Source organism: Sturnira hondurensis, unplaced genomic scaffold, assembly GCF_014824575.4.
Source record: "Sturnira hondurensis isolate 20B ecotype Veracruz unplaced genomic scaffold, ASM1482457v3 Scaffold0000396, whole genome shotgun sequence".
Taxonomy (NCBI): Eukaryota; Metazoa; Chordata; class Mammalia; order Chiroptera; family Phyllostomidae; genus Sturnira; species Sturnira hondurensis.
Window position 1 is genome coordinate 7,309,294 of NW_028073027.1, and position 22,718 is coordinate 7,332,011.

The window sequence follows — 22,718 nt, forward strand, 5'->3', positions numbered from 1 at the left end:
GTTTCCTTGAGTGATACTGCAATAGTTGGAGCCTTTTCCCTCAAAAAGATAGGCTGTAAAGCTATCGTGTGTTTAAAATTTTGTGAATGGTATTAGATGCCATTTTGAACTTTATCTTGTGGATTTAGAGGTTCAGGCTTGGGGTATATCAGTAACTTGGGGAAATTGTTAAAACTGCAAGTCCCCAATCCCAGATTTGGATTCAGTAGAGCAGTATGGTAAGGCTCGGCAGTCTGGACAAAATGTGTGAGAGTGTGTGTGCACTGAATGGGCAGAGTAGACATCTGGGAAGTTGACAGCCTCTTGTATCTCACTGATGTTTGTCATTAAATCTCATTGTAGAGAACTTAACAAGTCAGTTTGAATCACAGGGGTACTGTGATAAATTGTTTTTGTTTGTTTCCTCAGATCACCATCTGGTTCAAGGACACCTAAAAGGTCTAGGCGATCACGGTCTAGATCCCCTAAAAAATCAGGGAAGAAATCCAGATCCCAGTCCCGATCTCCACACAGGTCTCATAAAAAGTCAAAGAAAAACAAACACTGACATAAAACTTTTAAGATGCTGTCACTTATTGGAAATGCGATTTTGTTTTGTGCCTGAACGGTCTGGTTTTTTTTTTGTTTTGTTTTTGTTTTTTTAAATGAAAGAGCATTCCTGGGGTTTTTGTTCATTTGTCTGTGAACGCATGTGTACACTCATGAGTAACTGCATCTGTAGACCTGTCATTGTTTTATATTGTGTAAATTACTTTCGTTGTGGCTGTTTTGAAGATGAAATTTTTATTGTGATGAATTTCATCAGAAATGTGTACAATGGATCTGCTGGCAGTAGTAGTATTTTTGTTTTAGGATGCTGTGACTTAGCAAGACTAATACAGATGTCTTCCCCCATTTTGTAGCTTTGACAATTTGGATTAGATTTCAAATAAAATCTGAAGAGAAAACCATAATGTTGTTTTTTTGCCCTGTTGGTGACATCAAGTCCCTTCAAGTCTTACTGAGTTTAGCACTTGTGTTGTGTTTCTATACCTAATGCACTTTACAAGCTCCATTGTTCAAGCAGCTCAAGTTTTATGTTTACTAAAATGACTGTAAAAATTAGGGGACCTGAGACTTCTATTCGGTAGGTTCTCCAACCAGTTTCTTCAATAAGGTTCTCTTGAGTAATACTAGTACCCAGAGATCAAAAGACAAGGTGAATGCGGCATGGCCTTTTGTTAATGGAATGGCTACCTAGAATATTTTTTCTTTTTTCAAAGAAGCAGTATGATTTCAGTACACTCAGCCTATGTCCTGAGCAACTACTTATTATTTGGGGAAGATTAAATCTCCATCTTTTGATTTTTCATCGATCATGAAAGAAGTTTATTTAAAAAGTTTTCTAACAAGGGTTGCTATAGAATTTGTTGTTTGATAGTTGCCCCCGATCGCCCTCTATAGGCGGTCTTCACACCCTGCTGCTTGTGTATGCTACCAGGTTCTGTTTAAGGAACCTTTGGGGTTTTTTTGGTTAGTTTGGTTTTTTAGATTTAATTTTAGCTTTAATTAAAATTTAAAAGTGAAACAGTTAAGGAAACTTAACATCCAGTGGTTTGTAAACTCAAGGTGCAGAAGTTGATTTAAAATTTGCAGAGTTAAAATCTGTTATGCCATGGGGAAAAATGGCTGCAGTCTGAGGAAGAAATAGGAATCATTGTATGATGTCAGTCATAATATTGCTATAAATGTAGTGGATTAAAGGGCTGTGTGGACTTGAACTGACACTGCTCTTATTGAGTCTGCCCCTGTTTCTCCTTTAGATACTTCACACTGTGGTTTGGTGGTGTTTTATTCCCCTTAAAAGAAAGAATAGAAAAATATTCCAGTAGTAGTTTGTTTTGTGTTAGCTTGCTTTTAAAAAACATCTTTTCAAGTTGTTTGCCTAGTCACAAAATAAAATAAGGTCTACACATTTGGGGGGAGTTAGGTGTATTAGCTCAGCAGTGCGTGCGGCATGCCATTTCCAAACTGGGCAAACCTACAGTAGCTTTAGAAATGAGCTGATCAGATTATTTTACTTAGTGGTTGTCAACATGCAGTATTGTTTGGAGGTTATTTATTCTGTTATTCACTCTCTCGTCTGTCCATATTGTCATGAAATGTTAATTTCTAAATGTTGCTCAGAATATACACAAGCATTTGGTGCTAGTTTTTAAAACCTACAAATATAGCCATTTTTAAAGTACATGGTTTTATTCTCAGTTTATTGCCTGGGAGAGTAGAGGTTATATAATTAATTACCTTTCTTTGCAAAAATAATAATGTTTGAGTTGCTGCTGATTTGGACATTCCATAGTTCTGGTTTATAGTGTAGGGTTCAAAATTAGTCAGGTAAAGATTTTGCCAGTCAAGTTGCGTGGAATGCTTGCTTCCTTCTCTCTTAAAAAATATCCCAGAGAAGTAGAAGTGAATTGAAATTGTTAGGTCAATTATGGGTGCTTATTTGTAGCATTTCCTTCTACTGGGATGAGATTTCACAGTTCTTTTGATGTGGATACAGAGACAGTGAGATTGTTTACTCACAGTGGGTAAGACCAGCTTCCTTTTGGCGGGGATTGCTTAGGGTGATAGAATTATGTATTCTCTGAAGTTTGTCAATGTGTATTAGGTTGCATTGGTTTTTTTTTTTTTCCTGGAATTGCAAGTAATGTTAGGTTATTTTCAATTTTACTCAATGAGAAAAGTGTCTAAAGTAATCCTGTTTAATTCTCCATGGATTCTATGACATTTTCATGGGGAATATTCTACCCTATATTTATAATAGTGTATTACTCCTATCTAAATAGTGTATTTCCTATCTAAAAAACTCTTAATTTAATTGGATGGTGAAATTTCTACAGGTTGACTAATCTATTCACAGGCAGGGCCTTCTATTTGCAGGAAATGCCCTGTTCTGGCTCAGTGATGGACAGTTACTGTCTTCTGCCATAGCTATCGATAAGGAAATCCTCTGTTGTCTAGTCTTCTTATAAAAAGCGTGGTGTAAACCCTCTACCCTCTAACCTAACGTTTACAACAGGGATTCCTTATCAAGTTAATTACTATTTAATCTCCCTCTCTTCTACAGACAAGAGAAAATAAAAGTAAGTGGTGGTCTATTTCTTACCAAAGAGAGACCTTTGATTGAAAGAATTGTGTTTGGGAATTTTCTTTTTTTTTTGACATACTTACTTACCACTGTTAGTAAGTGTATGAACATTTCGGAACTGTAACGTGTTGAGAACTTACAGATTAAAGAACTGAACAAAGAGTCCTGGCTCTGAAGAAGGCTCTTAGTTGGCTCAGAATGTTTTTGGCTTTTAGGCTAAAGTTTGCAGAAGTTATTATACACTGACCTAATTTTTCTTTATTGCAGACTATTCCTGTGGGCTTACCTTGACTCTTTTATCCTAAATAAAGAATCTCAGAAGGAGGAAATTCTTGTATTTTGTTCTCCCAAACTTGAATATTCTCGAGCACTTGAAAATATATTTTAAGATATTTCAGTTTTGATCTGATTTAGGTTTATTAAAAATATTCTACACACATTTGCCTCCATGTTGGTGTAAGTTCTGAAAAATTATATGGCTATGATAATATAGTTTATTATTTTTATGATTAAAAATGAGAGCAAATGAATCTGTTTGCCAAAATGACTTAACCTATTCTCAGATAACCACAACAGTATGATTTTTTTTAGCAGAGAAAATTGTTTTTAAAAAGAAATAGTTCCACTTTCCTAAGACAGTACATTTAAGAAATAAGAGCTTTTTCCCTTTGTTTTCCCCTTCTATTTTAATGGGAAAGCTAATTACAGGAAATTCCCTGTAGGTACTAATGAAGGTACTAGTATAAGTTTAAAGGATATGTGACTAAAAACTCAGAGCTTGGTTTATTCATATTTCATATGTGTGTTTTAGAATAGAGGTTAGGAGGTGTTTAATTCATTATCCTTTTGGCGTTTCCTTATTTTTGTTATCAGTGTCCAGGACTTAGATCATATACAAATGCGAACCCCGGGGAAGTGCTGTGAGGGCAGACAGTGGGGACCACTCCTGCTCAGAGCCAGCCCCTGATCACGCGGTGCCGCCTCATGGAGCTTTGTGTACTTGGATTCTCTGTGTAATTGGTTATTTATTTAGTTTTGTAGATCTGTAGATAAAATGTTCTCGTTCATTTTCACATGTAAATTATGCTTGGAATACTTGTGATTCCTCTTTTTACTTCAACAATCTCTTGTACATTTTGTCTTTGGTAATTTTAAATATCAGGAAAGACTATTTTTTGGAAATGAGAAAAATATTGTTGAAATTGGCTCAGCTGAATATTCTACAGGAAGACAATTTTGGGGGGTGAGCTGACCCCATCATTTAGTTACTCTTGGTGTGAGGACCCAGCTGACTGTGGGCCTGCTGCTCAGAGTGTCACTTTGGTTTTTCTACACGGAGGTCGTGCAGTTACAGGCAAAGGTGGTAGAGCTTGCCTTCTGTTGTTGTGGTTTTGACTTTTGGTTACTTGAATAAAAATACGTTGTTTTCATAGCAAACTTTAGACTCTTACTTGATTTTCTCCATGTAGTTTCCTGACGCAGGCCCAGTGAACCGGAGCTGGCGCTCGGCGGCTTTCTTCCGCATGAAATGGGTGCTGTGTCATTTCGGTCGGTTGTACATGTTCAAACTATAATAAAATCGTTTTATGATAGCTTATTTTCTTGATTGGGGAATTTTGTTTCCCTATTGGTTCCCCCTTTTTAAACAGTTACTTTGTTCTATTTTACTTCATTGAGGAAAATTCCAAATACATACAATAGTAGAATTAATAACCATCAACCTACAAATATCAACCTATTAGTATGTATTTAAATGTTTTGTTTTTAAAGCATAACAACAGCATCATTATATTAAAAATAATTCATTTTTCCTTTACATTGTTCTTATTTTTAATTATGGTAAAATACTCACAACCACATTCACCATCGTGACCACTTTTAGGTGTACAGTTCGCAGTGCCGAGTGCATTCACGTTGTGCAGCCAGTCCCCGCAGTGTTGCGTCTCACAAATGGGGTCTTCGCCTGTTACATTTCCCGTTTCTCTCTGCCCCTCACCCCTGGCTGGCAACCTCCGTCTTGCTTTCTGCACGGTTGGCTGCTGCGGATACCTCTCGTCAGTGGAATCACATGGTGTCTTTTTGTGACTGGCACATTTCATTTAGTGTCATGTCCTCGAGGCCCCTCTGCGTGGTCACATGTGCACCGCTTCTTTTTTAAAGCCCACTTTTTCTTTCAAGTTTCTGTAAGTCTTACAGGACTCTAAAAGGGTTTGTCCTAAATGGCACATAGGTGTTTTCTGTTCTGAGTAAAAGCTTCAAAAGAAAACAAAGTATATATGCCAATTACTCTATAACACTTTCTTTACCATTTTTTCACTTGTTATGCTGTGTTCTCTTTAATGGTTATATATGATATAATTTAATTTTCAACATTTCATAGCATGGAGTTCAAAGTATATTTTCAATGCAAACTTGTTTGATTTTGAAATTGTACTGTATTACTGTTAACGACCATACACAGATGCCTTTGTTAGTTTTTTTTTTTTTTTTACTTCCTGATGAAAAGGGAAGTAATGTTTTGGCATTTAGTAAACTCAGTGTTTGGATTAGATAGATACTCATTTTGCTATGGAGTCATATTTGGACTTGAATACCAGCTCATCTTCCTCACTGTGTGACCTTTTGGAGTCTTATTTTCTCACATATAAAATGGAGTAACAACCTTGTGTGTTTATTGTAAGGACAAAATCACAAATTACTGGCACGCGGTTGTCATGCATAGAAGTTAAAGTTCATAAGCATTCACTATTTCTGAAAACTAATGATGGGAACATCTTCTAAAACAGAGTAACACTACAATTCCATAGCATTGGTACCTATAAAAGATACTTTCTTGTACTTGGTTTGTAGTTAACAGATTTTGGAAACTTACATATGGGGATATTCCAGTTTATTGCGCACTGAATGCAATAATAATAAATTATCACTTTATAATCTGCTGGCCTGCTCTTGTAGACATTTAACTATGAGAAAAACATTTTAAATTTTTATCAAGTGAATTTAAAAAAATATGTTCTATTGTCATTTATTATTGTAGAATTGCATGAACCAAAGTTCCTAAAAGGGGGCCCATAAAAGAAAATCTCCATGTAGACAGTTTAAATAAGATATATGTAGAAAGAACCTGGAGAATAGTATGAAATACACTGCATGAGATTTTTTGTCCAAGTCCAAAATCAAAAAAGAAAAATCCATACCAATTATCAGAACTGAGTAGCAGTGTACAATTTTCACAAATGAATGGACAGAATAGTATCCTGAAAGGAGTCTAAAAAGAGGTTAATAATGTATAATTGAATTTACAGTATGTATTTTGCAAGTTAAAATTTTTATTTTCAGATGACATAGAAATAACAACTGTACCATAAAATAGAGAACTACAACTATAGAATTTGAAAAGGAAATGACATTTTAAATTCTCAGAAATAATAGCTTTGCATAATGTCCTCAGGACATTTGTGAAGCTCTGGAAACTGCACAAACATGAGTTTGGGAGAACGAAAGTTTGATTAAAAACACTTGGTCTCCCATCTCGCTGAAACACTGAAATGGGAAAGAAGCATCGCCTCTCTACACCAGCATTCTCTGAACAGCCAGCATTTCTATTATGTGAAGTGCGTTAGATGAGTTTTCAGCATGTTTTGTTTTATTGCAGTTCAATTGCTACAGGGGTGAACAGTTTATTAAAAGCACTTAGGAAAGTGCTTTTCATATGTTTTTTTGGCCACACTAACATTTTAATAAAGGATTTGTCAAGTTCTTCATTTATTTCTGGGAAATTAAACTATCTGGGCCTAATGTAAGCCTCTATCATGGAATGTAGTAAGCTATCAAAACTAAAAGGTGGTGTGAGTAGATTTTTTATCTTTATATTCTCCAATCACAACATTTAGTTAATGTGAATTTTAACTCTTAAGTTTCAAGACCACCTATGTGTGTGTCCTGAGTGTTTCATAGGACGCTTACCCTTGACTTCTGATACATTCTATTTTAAGAATGTTTTCTCCCTAGAACAGTCTGCAGCATGTCCAGCTCTGTACCAGGCACTATACTTGTGGGAGAATGACAAGCAGAAATCTCACTCAAGTACTTCTCAAGATACTGGTTTAATTCTGAACTGATTGCCTTAAAAGCATGATTAATTTTACTTAAATGGCAGGCATATATTAAGAGAAAATCTTGAAGCAGGGAATGATGGTTTTACTTGTTCTCCTCACTGACACAAACTTGTCAAAACCTCCGATTATTTTTTATTTGCATGTATTTTGTACTGAAACAGTGTGGTCTTCATTTTGTTTATTATGTAATAAAACCCAGCTGACAATGTATGAAGAATGAGAAAGGTTTGGTGCTCAGATAAAGAATCACTCTGCCTACTGTGTATTTTAGTTTATAATGGGATAAGTCGGACACTTCAGCTACCTAGATCTGTTTGCATATTTCTAGAACAGCTTATGTTCATCGGTAACAATTGTGACTGGTCCCGCCCTACCCAGTAGAGTCGTGATTCTCTTCAAGTGCCATAGCGGGTCACAGTGGGATTCAGATTACTTAGCTACGCAGAAGGTGGCTCTTCTGGTGCAGCAGACCCTTTTGGTGCAAATGGAGGAGGAGATAACATACTTTGAGAAAAAGGAGGACATGCCTTCCCCTTCTTACCTCTTCGGATTTCATCGTGCTCATTTCCCTATTTTCTCTGAAGTTCTTAGTTCTTTCCTTGCAGACTATGTTGCAGACAAGGTAAATATGATGAATAAACTGTTCGATCTTGGCTCAAATGATGTTTCTCTGATTAATTCGTGCTGATTGCTTTGACCAAAACATTGCCCAGTGCCGAAAGAAAAGAGACTGGGGCGAGCAGGCTGAGAAATATTAGATGTTATTACTTCCGTATTCTCATGTGAATCGGTAGTTGTCAAACCTCAGGGATATTTTGGGTGGAATGTGATTTTTAAAGACATTTCTGACCATGATCCTATTCAATAAATCTGGATTAGTTCCCACAAGGCTTGAAAGGAAGCTGAGTGCCTCCTTGAAATCCCAGCCCTTGGTATTTTGTGGCCCAAGATGACTTGGCCAGCCAGTCAAAATGTACCTGGACTCCAAAGATCCAGGGACTCCCTCAGCCTTCCAAGCACAGGTTCCAGTCACTTCCCAGCTGTGTGGCATCAGTCAAGTTGTTTAACCAGAGGCACTCTGAGTCCATTTTGTCATCTGCAGCAGGAGTGTGCCATCCACTTACCAGGGTTCATCAAGCTGAGCGTCTGCTGTGCACGAGACACTGTTCTGGGTCCTGGGAATATGTGATGATGAACAGGACAGTCTGGTTTGTCCTTCGTCGTGGAGTGTGCATGCTAAAGGGAGTGGCCAGACCAAATCAAGTGAGATTATTTCATATGGCAAAATGCACTAGGGGCGGGGGGAAGACCAAGTGGGTGAGGATTACCTTTTTAGATAGGGTTGTCAGCCTCCTGGAGGTGCAGTGCGAACTGAGACCTGGATGATAGGTGGTGGCTCCAGGGTACCGGGTGCTGCAGGCTGAGGGAGCCCCGGTGATGGATGTTTTAGAGAGGACTGGTGTGCTGAGGAATGGGAAACGGTCACGGTAGCTGTAGTCCTGTGGGGAGAGGAGAGGTTGGCGTGAGAGGCTAGCAGGACTTAAAGGTTTTAAGCAAGGAAGTGGGCTACTCACAGATTCCTCTGGCCACTGTCAAGAGCATGGGGGAGGGGACTGGAGGAGAGGCAGGGGAGCTGGTTGGGAAGGTGTTGGCTGTGAAGACTACATGGGATCGTGTGAGTGAGTGGCATTGACCCAGACACACAGCAGCTTCCTGATAAATACTGGGTTGGCCAAAAAGTCTGTGTAGTTGTTTCTGTAAAATGACACGTTTTTCATTTTTACCGATAACTTTATTGATTTGGGCATTTTGAGTATGTTGGTTATCTCTTGCTATTGGCTTCCAGTGGGTAGAGGCCAGGGGTGCTGCTGAACATCTTCCAATGCATAAGACAGCCCCCACTGCAAAGAATGATTTGGCCAAAATGTCAGTAGTACCAAGAAACCTCTAACCACTTTGGGCACATTTGATCTGTCCCAGCACCTTCTCCATACACTGCACAATTTTTTTTTCAATTACATTTTTACCTTTCTTGAAATAATAAAGCATAATGTGCCAAAAATGTTGCATATCTTCTCTCTTTAATATTAAAATGCCTGCACAAAAGTTCACTGATTTTGATGTTTTTCTTTTAAGTGTGCTGTGATAGGACAGATGTCACAATACAATGTAACAGAATTGTTTTGAATGAAGTTAAAAGACAACTAAGCACTGCCAGAGCCATCACACGGAAAAACTAAGAACTTTTTGGCAAACTCGATAATTCAGCCTCATCTTTTTAGCTAGTGATTTCCATCCCTCACACCCTCTCTCCGAAGTGGCTAAATTTAGGTCACCCTGAGATTAGCTGGATTCTGACTCTCTTAATCTAAACAGAACAGGACATAGCACCTCTGTTGGTACATAGCACCTATGCAGTAGGCTGGTACATGAGGGAATTACAAACTGTAGGCCAGCAGTCCCCAACCTTTTCGGCACCAGGGGCAAGGTTCGTGGAAGATAATTTCTCCAAGGACTGGGGTTGGGGGTCAGGTGGTTTGGGGATGATTAAAGCACATTACATTTATTGTGCACTTTATTATTACACTGTAATATATAATGAAATAATTACCCAACTCACCACATTTTAGGGTTAGCATGTGAACTCAACACTGACAGATGAGTGCACAGTGTGGGAAAGAGGCACAGATAGAAATAAATAAAATAATGGGTGGGGCATGTGTGGACTAAAGTGTCAGATTCGGATTTAAAGCCTGCCACCAGGCACAGCTTGTCACTCACTGATAGAGTTTCAATATGAGTCTTCAAGCAGTTGACCTACTACGGTCCATGTGCTGTCACCCCTCTCTGCTCCTGATGATCTGTATTTGCAGCCTCTCCCCAGCAGTAGCATCGCCGCCTCAGCCCCGTCTCAGATCACCAGACGTTATATTCTCACAAGAAGCACGCAACCCAGGTCCCTCATATGCGTAGTTCACAGTAGGGATCAGTCTCCTGTGAGAATCTAATGCAGCCCTGATCTGACGGGGCGGGGGTGGGGGTGGGGGTGGGCAGAGCTGAGGCGGTGATGTGAGCGGTGGGGAGCAGTGTCAATACAGATGAAACTTCCTGGCTGGGCAGCAGCTTGCCTCCTGCTGTGTGGCCAGGTTCCTAACAGGTCATGGACCTAGCAGGGGGTTGGGGACCCCTGGTGTAGACAACAAAGCATCCTTTCCTACCCTTAGCACCACCCACTGCTCTACTAACTGCTGCACTGTAGGTGTTACTTGGAAAAAGATGTGGTCAAGTAAATGGGGGAAACGTGGCTACAAAAGCTTCATAGCCATCTTCTACATGTGCTATGTATCCCTGTGTAGGAGTCGTCATGTCCCGTTTCCCAAACTTAGCTGATCTCCGAAGGCTCGGGTTTCACCGAATGTACTCTGGAAACCTCCTCATATTGTGATTGGGCAACTCTGTCTTTCCTTCCCGTGACCTAGGGAGTGGGTGAGTTAGGTGTGCCAGCGTCCTTGGGCACAACAACAGAGACCATCTCTAGCTAGGTTAAGCAAAAAGGGATTCAGTGGAAGCCTGTGGAGACTCAGAGAATGACAGGACAGCTGGAAAGCCAGATGTGGGAATGGGCCAGAGATGAGAGCTTTGGGCAGGGGAGCCTGAGTCCCGTAGTGAGCAGTCTGGCCAGGTCCCCACTAGGGAGGGTCACAGCTCCAGCCGTCTTCAGCCTTTGTTTTCCTGCTGGAGGTCTGGAGGAGGGGGGCACCTGATGGACCTAGCTTTCCAGGTCATAGACTTTCAGAAAATACAACTTTAATGGCAGCAAACCATCGTTTACTATACTTTGCCAAGGTCTTCTTAGAAACTTGCATTGTTTTTACTTAATTCTAAATTATACTTAGATGAACATCATTATGCATGGCATTTTTATTTTCATTCTTTTAAAAAAATTTTGGATTATTCCCAGAGATGGAATTCTTGGGTCAAAGAATATAAACATTTAAAAATTCATGTGATGCGTGTTGCCAACTTTCTTCCCCAAAATGTACTATTTTAGACTTTGTTTAACGTTGGGGAGTGAGTGTTTCACCGTACCTTTGCCAGCGTCGGGAATCCTGGTTTCCGTCTGCACTGAGTTACCAGGCACGTTCAGAGAAGAGGCTGAAGCTGTGGGGGCTTTTGTTGGGTGGTGAAAACTCGGGGACAGCTCGGGGAGGTTTGTGATCTCCAAGTATGATCTAGTTTGGAAATAACATTGGAGGTCTTAAACTTGAGTTCTTGTGTGCAAGTGTGACTCAGAAGTCCCCCTCCTTTGTCATGATAGACAATGAGGTCCTCATGGATCAGGTAGCCCCGTGGACTGTGATTTTAGAGAGAGGTCCCAGACCCCCAGGGCACCTTCTGGAAGAATGCATCTGACCTGGTCAAAGCACCATGTTGCCCAGTAAGGGAATCCATTCCGGAGCTAGGGCCTCTGCCTGCCGCTTTGAAGAGGACTCTATGCCAGAGTCAGGCAACTTGGGTTCTTCCATGAATTAGCGTGTGCACTTGAGCAAGAAGTTCTGTCTTTGAGCCTCAGTTTCCTAGTGAGTCAGTCAAATTTCTGTTTCCCAGACACTGATCCACGGACCAGTGACATCAGATTCACATGGGAACTGTCGGAACTCAGATCCCCAGTCCCACCCTAGAGGTCCTGGTTTAGCAAGTCTGGGGTGGAGCCTTGGGCCTGAAATACATAAAATTCCTTTTAATTATGGAAAATTCAAACATATACAGGAGTATAATGAACCCCCTTGAGTACATCATCCAGCTTCAAAGAAACACCTTCATGGTCACTTGAATCTGTAGAAAGTCAACATTTTATTTTTTTAATTGTACACAATCTCAGTAGGTTTCTCTACAAGGTACAGACTTTAAAAAATCCACAATACCATTGTACACCAGAAATAAATGTGATCCCTTAATATCATAAAAAATCCTGTCATTGTCTACAAATTTACAATTGCCTTATAAAAATGTTTTTTTTATTTTAAATTGAAATCCAGGTAAGGATCCCACATTGTGATTGGTTAATATGGCTCTTAGATAACTTAATCCTTTGGTGTCCCTCAATTTATTTTTATTTTTTAATGATTTTATTTATTTATTTTTAGAGCGGGGAAGGGAAGGAAAATGAGAGGGAGAGAAACATCAATGTGCGGTTGCCTCTTGGATGCCCCTAACTGGGGACCTGGCCTGCAACACAGCCATGTGCCCTGACTGGGAATTGAACCCATGACACTTTGCTCCTCAGGCCTGTGCTCAATCCACTAAACTATACCAGCCAGGGCTGGTGTCCCTCAATTTAATTTTTCCCCTTTAAACCTTTTGTTGAAGAAACTGGTTTTCTGTCCTGAACACTTTCTCACAGTCTGGATTTTGTTGAGTGCCTCCCTGCCCCCCAGATGTTTATTTTCTACAATGCAGTAATTTGAGCTAGAGGTTTGATCTGACGTAGGTTCAGAAACTTTGGCAAGAGCACTTCATAAAAGGTGGTGTGCCCTTCCATTAGGGGCACATAATGTCTGGTCGTGTTTCTTTTCGTGACCTTGGCAACCATGGATGACCCTCCGTCATCCCTCCGTTCACGATGGTCAGTGGTGACATCCTCCATTCTTCATTCCCTTTGCAAGTGTCAGTGGCGGTAACACAGAGGAACTTCCCTTGGTTCCCATTTGCTTGTCCATGGTTTGGTTCACATGGGGAAGGTAGCCTGAACACTACCTTTAGTCTTCAGAAGCATTTTGATGCTGGAACATCACTAGCATCCTCCAAAGTAACCACTGAAGTTTTATTATTTTTAGTATCATTTTAACCTCATGGGTTTTAGCATTTTTGAGGTGCTTTAATCCATCACAATTCTTATTCTTAGGATTCCTCTCGTTGGCCAGTGGGAGCTTCTTCAACTTGGTCCCTGAGTCCTTTTGACACATGACATTGGTCTTTCACAGCTTTCCTCGTTTCCTGAAATGACAGAATCTCCCCTGCCCAGGTTCATTGTGCAGTTTTCACTACAGGCCTAGAACAACCACTTCTCACGCTTTAGTGGAGCTCTTATTTTGAAGAGACTCCTTGGGTGATTGTGATGTGCAGCTAAGTTTGGGGAGCGTTGGTTTAGAGTTGAGGTTCCTTTCAACTCCAAAATGCTTTTTTTTTCCTTGCCAATTAAAGTGACAAAATATATTGGAAATTATTTTTTTAACCCTTACCTGAGGATATTGTTTTTATTACTGATTTTAGAGAGAGGAAGGGAGGAAGAGAGAAAAGGAAAGAGGGAGGGGCAGAGAAACATCGATTGCAGGTACTGGAGATCAAACCCGCAGCCTTTTGGTGTAGGAGATGACACTCCAACCAGCTGAGCCACAGCAGCCAAGACAGGAAAGGGTTTTTAAATATTATTTATTTTTAAAAATTTTATTTATTTATCTTTAGAGAGAAAGGGAAGGAGAGAAGGAGAGAAATATCAATGTATGGTTGCCTCTCATACATCCCACACTGGGACCTGGCCTGCAACCCAGGCATGTGCCCTGACTGGGAATTGAACCGCGATCGTGTGGTTTGCAGGCCCGTGCTCAGTCCACTGAGCTACACCTGCCAGGATGGTTTTTAAATATTTATATGAAATGAATATATTTCAACCCCTGATATTCTTTCCTTTTGTGTGCTGCACTTAAAATTGGCACAAGTTTTTAAAATGCAATTTGACCAAATATATCATTCCCTACATATATTCATACACTTTGACCCAGAAATCCCACTTTTAGAAATCTGGTCTAAGGAAATGATTTTTAAAAATGAAAAAAGATATAGGCATTAAAACTTTATTTGGAAACTAGAAAATTAAGCATAGCTCAAACATCCAAAAATAGGGAGGAGTTTGGTGGACAGCAGAGAGTTTACTGGAAGGACCACCATGAGGCCATTATATGGTGTCTGGGAAGAATGTAGCCCGATGTGAAGTTGTATGCATGACATCATGTTAAAATATGCAGGCTAAAATGGTTTAAATGAAATATATCAAAAATGATAGCAGTAGATTGGTAGACTTATATGTGATTTTTCCTTTACCTTCCCCCTTTTCAAACTTTTCCCCCAAATATTTAAACACATATTTTAAATTCCACACATCTGTGATCTTACATATTAAACTGATTTGAGGACCTTGTCATTTAGAAACAACAGGGGTTAGGGCAGGGGTGTCACACTCACGTTCACTGAGGGCCACATCAGCCTCTCCGTGGCCTTCAAGGGGCCGAATGTAACTTTAGGACTGGATAAATGTAACTACTCCTTAACAGTTAAGCGAGAGCTCAGTGCTGCCACTGGGTAGAGACAAGGTGCCGGGCTGGATAAAACAAGGTGGAGGGCCGGGTTCGGCCCGCGGGCCTTGTGTTTGCCACCTGTGGGTAAGCAAAAGGGACAGAGAGTAAGGCACAGCCCAGAGTTCAGGACATCCTAGGGGGTGATGGGGGAGAAGACATGGGCACCGGGTTGTCCCGGCGGACGTGACTGTCCTTCAGCCTTACCTCAGTTTGTCTTCACTGTGCTCAGAAGCAGGCTCCAAGCTGGAGTCCTCAAAGGCCCCCTGTCTGCCTGCTGGACGCGCAGGCATCTCACTGCTGGGATGCCATGGGTCAGCTTTCTCACAAGGAGTTCAGGGTGGTGGCCTGATGGCAGGGGTGGCGGTCCAAGCTAGCATGCTGAGCGAGCTGGCTTGTGTGCAGGTAACCGAGGGAGTCGATGAACATTACTTTGGGGCCTGCCCTTTTCATTATTTAGACTCAGAACAGATCCCTTTGGCTTGTCCTTATTGGTATGGGAGGCATCTTTTCTGACACCCCTCACATCTGGAAGGCCCTTCCCTGGCTTTTTTCCCCCCTTGACAGGAGGTGGTGTGGAGGGGACGCGGTCGTGAGGAAGTGGGGAAGCCCCAGGCCAACTGCGGGCCCCTAACCAAGCCTCTCTCCCATGTCTGACTCTGCCCCTGCGCACTGTGGCCCTAAGCCTTGGGGACGGGAGGGACGGAAAGGCAGACAGGAGCCACGGCAGATGTGGACTTGGAATGCCAGGCTAGGAATTTTCGACTTTCTCCTGGGGAACTACAGGAGCCATTGAGAAGGGATTGACAGAATCTGACCTATAACTGAGGAAAACCACTCTGGCATCCGGTGGGAAAGACATTGGCATGAGTTAAAAATCAGCAGGAGGGCAGCCAGGCTGTGGGCCAGATGAGGCCCCGTGAGCTTGAGCAGAGACCGAGGCAACAGGGTGCAGTGGGTGGGTCCGCTGAGGAAAAGGGGACTAGTATTTGCCGGATTCTGTTGCAGTTTGCTCTTGGCACATAGCTAGTCTCCTGGTATTATTAGTCCTGTGGCTGCTGTAACAAATGCCCACAAAGTCAGTGGATTAAAACAGCACAGGCTTGTTCTCTCAGAGCTCTGGGGGTCAGAAGGCAGGGCTCCGGTCCTTCTCGGGGCTTCCGAGGAGAATCCGTTCCTTTGCCTCCTTCGGCTTCCAGAGGCCACTGTACTCTTCAGTGGGGGCTCCATCTTCCACCTGAAGCCCCTCACTCTGACCCTGGCTCCGTTGCCACATGTCCTTTATCTGATGTGGGCAGACACTCTGGTTTCACTGGAAATTCTGCCTACCCACAGAATCCAGGACAATCACCGAATCTCAAGTTTCTTCACCTAATCACACCTGCCAAGTCCTTTCTGGCATCTAGCATAGAACAAGGGTTCTGGGATCAGGATGTGACATCTTTGGGGGCCTCTGGCAGCACAAAGCTGTCTGCACTGAGGAACATGCACACTGGACCTGGTTGGATAAAAAATAAATCTCTGCATTAAGCCACTGAAATTTGGGAGTTTGTTGTTAGCTAGCATTACTTACCCTGGTATCTCACCTAACCGACTATCATTCTGAATGCGAGAGAGACAGGGGAATGGACGGTTTAGCCCCTCAGGAGGTGGGAAAGCTGAAGGCCTTTAGTCAACGTAAATATTCAACCTGGGGTACAGCTGACACACTTCTGACTCTGAGTATCAGGTGAGTATCCTGTTCCAAACAATCCAAATGGGAAAATAAGAATATATCCATTACCTCAGTGTGAAACCTGAACAAGCCAATAGATCTACAAGGCATTTCGTACATACTTCTCCTTTCAATATATTTTTTAAAGAGTTTACTTATTTTTAGAGAGAGGGGAAGGGATGAGAAACATTGGGAGAGAAACATCAGTGTGTGGTTCCCTCTCATGTGGCCCCCACAGAGAACCCGGCTTGCGACCCAGGCATGTGCCCTGACTGGGAATCGAACTAGCAACCCCTTGGTTCACAGCCTGAGCTCAAGCCACTGAGCTACATCAGCCAGGGCTCCTTTCAATATTTTTATTAGGCTTTCACGGGAGCTCACTTCTGAGTAGAACTGAGTAGAGTTAGAGGCAGCATACTGAGCTGTTGTCTCACTTCAGTCAGGGGCCTGGAGGCTTCATGGCACCAGGTGGAAACTACGGGAGGGACACAGGACACTGTGGAGGGGACGGGGCTGGGAGGCAGAGGGGCTGGACAAAGCAGTCTGGCCAGAGGTCAAGTTTTCTGGATGAAAACAGGGTTTTTTTGGTGGGAGTCTTAAGTTTTTTTTAGTTCTTCATATATTCAAAAATAATAAGGAATAAGAAATTTTGATTTAGAGTATATAAATTGTAAAGTCAAAATTCCTGGTGGTGATGGCTAATGATTTGTTGCTTAGACTGTCTGACTTTTTTCCTGTTCGTGCACTAACACGCACGCAATTTTAACTGCTTTTCACATGCGCTATATCTTGGATATACTTCCTTGTCATTACCTATAAATCTGCCTTATTCTTTCACTGCTATTGATGGGCAAATTTAAGTTGAGCGCCTTTTGAGTGTGAGCACTTTCAGAAATCTGTCCACTGAAGGACAAATAAGTCTGTTGGAGTGCAATTGCTGTATCAAAAAATTTGTAGTAAAAAATATTGCACTTTATAAATGTGATGGGTTTTTGAATTTCCCTTCAAAAATATGCCGATCCTGAGTTTTTGAGGAGCAGAATTAGTGGAGTCAAAGAGGTGGGCCTGGTGTGGGGTTAGGGCGGGTGCTTGTGTGAAGGCAGCAGGAAGAACCAGGACTCGCTGGTTGGGGTTGTGGGGGCCCCAGGACCAAGCTCTGGGAAGAAAGGTGTGTGTCTGTTTTCATGCTCTGTTGTTAATGGTGTTTGAACGAGGGGCCCTGGCAGCAGGGACGACAGGCCCAGAGCCATGGCCTTGTGGTGTGGGGGTTGCTGCATGAACAGGACTTGGCCGTGAGGTCAAAGGGAATGGGCTTAGGGCCCATCCAGGGAACTTTGGACACTTGAGCGTGGGGGGCTCACGTAAGGGCCAGGAGCCTGAGGAGCAGCGGGACTGGGGTCTGTCGGCGCCTGTGATCACTGGCTCTCAGAGTGTCCTAAGACTGTGACCTGTCTTGGCACTCTGATGGCTCTGGAGTGTGGTCCCAGGACTGGCAGCAGCAGCACCACCACTGGGAACTGGATTGAAGTGCACATTCTTGGCCCTGACCCAGATCATCTGTGTAAAGCATCTCTGAGTCAACAGGCAACCGGTTGGAGTTGGCTTCTCAAACAGCGTAAACCTCCTGGGCTCTCAAGGGCGGAAGTGAGCCCCGGGAGAGGAGGCCCAGGAGCCTGGCACGATCTTGCCCAGGCTGGGGCGTCCCCTGCGGCTTCAGCCTGAAGGAAAAGCTTTAGACTTTACAAGTCTCCTGCAACTAACTTGTTTTTCTCCTTTCCCATCATGAACATAATCTGTTGGGCTAATAAAATGCCAGGTAGACCTCATTTCTGCGGCTCCCTGGTAGGTGCAAGATACAATCTATCATCAGTCTTCCTCACATAGGGGGTAAAGGAAAGCTACATGAAGATGGATACCCTAAAAGGCTTATTAATCATGTGAGTTCTGCTTTGGAGAAGCCAAATGGCTCCGTGTTAGCTAATAGCTTTATGATCATGTTTTAGACTCTTAGAAGTTATGTTTAAGGTAAACACCTTGGTCAGGAAAGAGGCCTCTTGGGATGCAGAGTGTGAGAACATTAAAATTGGAAAGGGCAGCTGGAGATGGTAATAAAGTTGCATCTCATCATGGGGTGATATCAAAAACAGCTAATGGAGGTTGTGTAAGCTGCCTGGAGAGCCCGTCTCTGTGCTGTGCCCTGCAGAGTGGGCATGGGAGCGCTGTGTAGAATGCACGTTACAGGCAAGTGGTGGGCACTGTGGTCAAGGCCAGGGCAGCAGGGCCCTGCGCCTCTTCCCCACTGGCTAGGGAAGGGAAGCCATTTAAAGGTGAAGTGGCTGAAACTCAGGGGTGGCACACATTTTAAACCCCTGCAGAGAAAGTGCCGATCTCTGATGGAGTGGGGGTCTTTTATTGTGCCCAGGGTGAGGGGTTGCCAGGCTGAGAGTGAACACGGAGTGCCCAACATCCCCCACCCTGGAGCCAGGGCACCCCATCCCCCTGCAGCGACCTGCGGCTAACCTGGGGGAACCATGTCCAATTGGTCACTTTTGTGCTGCAGGGAGCAAGGGCCGGCCCTTCCTCACCGCCTGTCTTTCTCTTAATTCCGCACATACTCAGTGAGTTTGTTTGTATGCTGGGCACTCCCTCCAGGAGTGAAGAAGGGTGACCAGGAGGAAATGAGTCGTCCTCCCCCCTGCCTGTAAGAGGCGTCTGGTTCCACGGGGACAGCAGGAAGTCTGCAGTCTCCCTCACAAGTGCCCAGGCACAGACACTGTTTGGGAAGCACCATCCCCTAAAAGGGAGCAGCTGGCTCTGGCCCAGTCGCCTGGAGCAGGGCGAGGCTCCCTTCTTCCCTGGTGTCGGCCCAGCTCTCTGTTCATCTTCTCCAGCACATTTGCAGTGAGGGACCACGATGCTGTCGGGTGGCTTTGCAAATGGAGGCGTGTGGATGCTGTCTGTACGGTTCTCGACTGTAGAGAATTAATAAAAGTCTTCATGAAGAGATACTCTCCAGAGGCCTGCATCTGATTTCCTTTGAGATTTCTCCCCTGTGAGTGACCTTTTCTTCTAAGCATGGGCCTCTAACATTCAGAGTTTCCTCGAATTTGCTGCTTTTGCTCCTGGGCTCAGCCTTCGTGATATTATTCCTGCATCCCTGGCCTGCACCTCGGATGCTGGGATTGGGGCCTGCAGCTGGTGAGAAGAAAACACTTCAACAGATGAATTCTTAAGACATCAAGGTTTGGTTATCTCAGCAGCTTAGAAAAGACACGGGGCAGGGAGCTGAAGCAGACAGGTGGAATTAGGACCAAGTGGAATGCTTCTCAAAGTTTTGGGCGGCATCAGTGGGTCTGCAGAATTAACTTGTCTCCATAGATTCTGAGAAGCGGGCAGCTGCTGTGTGGCTGGATGTCCAATCCCTGCCTCAGAGAACTGGAACTGTATGTCTGCACTCAGCCACTTCTCTGGCTTTTAAACCTGCATTTCTTTTAAGTAAATGCCTGACTCAAAGACATGTTACACATACTCGTTTTGTCCACGTCACTTAGTTCTAAAGAACTGTTGTGTTTTTACAAATTGTTCTTTTCAAGAATTCAGTGAAACAGAGGCTGGTGTCAGCAGCTCCTGGTGTGAGGTGGGAAACTGAGGCCCACCTGAGGTCTAGCATCTTGTCTGAGTGGTGTCCCCACATTCCAAGCCGAAGGAGCCAGGGTGCTTAGCTGAGTGTAAAAGAAACCGACTCCAGCTTAACGGGGACAAGAAGAGTGACTGGGTTGCTCCCGGAATGGCCAGCGAGGCAGGGGAGCCCCACACAGAGCGTGGGCGGGTACAGAGGCACAGACCCCAGAGACAGCCGCCTCTGTCCAGACGGATGCTCGTCGGCTCCGCCTGCGCGAGGCTGGCCCTCTGAGTCGAGGTCACCAGCCTGAGTGTTAGCCCCTTCTGGCTCCTCTGGTGGGATGGACTTAAGCTGGGGAAGTTTTCAAACATTTGGTGTTCATATCTTCTGCCCGTTTCTTTATTGAGTTGATACTTAGTTCTTTCTGAAAAGTCCCTCTTAAACGTCTTTCTTTGGGAAGTTTCTGGGAAACAGTGAAAAAGTATAAGAAGAAGCTGAGAGCCAGCTTATCCTCAGGCCATAAATTTAAAATGAAATGTATTTACTTCTCAGACCAAAATATTCATTGTCAGCAGTGTGTATTATATAGGGTTATTTAGAAATCTTTGGTTGTAGAATTACTAAGGAACCCTGAGAAGCCCGGATCTCTCATTTTACTAGCTATCAGGCACAATCCGAGCAACGAAAGAAAAATAAACAATTGAAGAGAAAAAGAATCTCATTGCTTCTGTCTTAGATTTTCAGAAATGACAATATTCTAAAGCCGTAACCTCAGAAAACTAAAGAACACCTTATTTTGAGCCCATTGCTTGAATCTTAGTTTTTCTGTAATTGTGATAAAAAGTTTAACCCTGAGTACCTTGATCTGCTAGAATTTCATGCCACTTGCTTTAAACTGCAAAATCCATTTTCCTACCACCTCTGTGAACCTGTATTGAGCGTTCAGGAAACCTCCCATGAAGGACACACACAAAGACCCCATCGTGAAGCGTTTACCAGTCTGGCGAAGTGGGCTGTTTCCAGGTGAGAACACCATTTCACGAAGGAGCAGGACGGCTCCGCCTCCCAGCCTGCGGTCAGACAAGGACCCCATCGCCTGGTTTCTGGTTTGATGATCCGGTGAAGACATTTCACCGGCCTACACCTAGGGTTTCTCCCCTGCCGATGGCCAGCACTGCTCTGCGGCTGCATTGCCCCCTCCCTCCCAAGACTCTTCCCAGCCCCGGGAGCCACGGAGTTGCCAGCAGTTTTCTGCAGAGGGGAAAGGAGCTGTCCAGTCCTGAGTCAGGGACTAGTGCTGGCCAAGTGAGCAAAATAACGGAAACTTTGAAATCTCCCAGATCAGTAAAACAAAATCCACAGATGCCTTAGGGGAGTGTGGGCATCTGCGCCAAGTGGCCTTTTACTGGATTTAGACCAACTCTGTATTCTGATCTCAAGGAAGAAGTTTTCATTTAGTTCAGTGATGAACTTTCTCATGGAAACCGCGTAGACTTGCGTCCAGAAACCCTGGGCCCAATGCCGTGTGAAGAATTGATTCCTGCACTCTCAGTTCTTTGTGCTAAGACTGTGAGTTTGTGGAACTGATGTGTTGAAAGAGTAGGACCTCTGAGAACCCACAGGAAACCACTTGTTCTCCCCTCTTGTCCTCAACCCCCTACTGGACCCCTCTCCTCCCATTTCTCCCCATAGGAGGAAGAAGAGGGAAATTTTCTCATTTCACTCATAGTTGTCTCTGTAACTTCTTATCCTCAGTCCCCAGAGTGGTATTGGGTTAAGGACTGCAATTGAAAAAATTTTTAATTTCAGTTTATATCTAATATTGTTTTGTATTAGTTTCAGGGGTACAACATAGTGGTTAGACATACACTTCATAAAGTGTTCCCCGATATTTCCATACCCCCCCAGGCTCCATGCACAGTTACTATAATATTATTGACTACATTCCAACGTTGTGCTCTCCATGAGTGTTCTGTAACTACCAAGAGGCACTTCTCAGTCCTTTCACCGTTTTCACCCACGTCTCCTACACCCCTCCCCTCTGGCAACCATCGGTCTCTTTCTGTATCTATGAATCTATTTCAGTTTTGTTTGGTCATTTATTTTGATCTTTAGATTCTACATATAAGTGAAATCAAAAGGTGTTTGTGATTCTCTGACTGATACTCTCTAGGTCCATCCATGCTGTTGCAAATGGTAAGATTTCATGGTTTTTTGTAGCCACATAGTATTTCAGTTTGTATGTGTACCACAGTTCTCTCATCACTTGCCTACTAGTGGGCACTTGTGTTGCTTCCATATTTGGGGTATTGTCAATAATGCTGCAATGAACATAAGGGTACACGTCTTCTTCTGAATTAGTGTCTCTATGTGTCCCCATGTTTCCATGGGTTATATCCATTGTTGGATTGATACTTTTACTATTATATCCTTCTTTGTCTCTTATTATAGCCTTTATTTTAAAGTCTGTTTTGCCTGATAGAAGTATTGTTACCCCACTTTTTTGTTTCCACTTGAATGAAATGTCTTTTTCCATCCCTTTACTTTCAGTCTGTGTGTGTCTTTTGTTTTGAGATGGGTCTCTTGGAAGCAGCATATATATGGGTCTTGTTTTCTCATCCATTCAGCTACCTTATCCCTTTTGATTGGAGCATTTAATCCATTTACATTTAAAGTTATTATTGATAGGTGCGTATTTATTGTTATTCTTTATAACTACCTTCCTCTTTTTCTAGTTTCTTCTTTAAAAAGTCCTTTTAAGATTTATTGTAATACGGGTTTG

The 22,718-nt window shown here is 43.0% G+C and overlaps 1 protein-coding gene across 6 annotated transcripts in view; it reads left to right on the forward strand.

Annotated features, from left to right (window-relative positions):
• U2SURP (U2 snRNP associated SURP domain containing) overlaps window positions 1–1,318 on the forward strand; it is a 45,097-nt gene extending 43,779 nt beyond the window's left edge. For all 6 annotated transcript variants that reach the window (XM_037040327.1, XM_037040343.1, XM_037040334.1 and 3 more), the window contains one exon: window positions 409–1,318. In XM_037040327.1, coding sequence (XP_036896222.1) covers window positions 409–547 — 139 coding nt within the window. In that variant the 3' untranslated portion in view covers window positions 548–1,318. The remainder of the gene's footprint in view (window positions 1–408) is intronic.
• The last annotated feature ends 21,400 nt before the right edge of the window (window positions 1,319–22,718 follow it).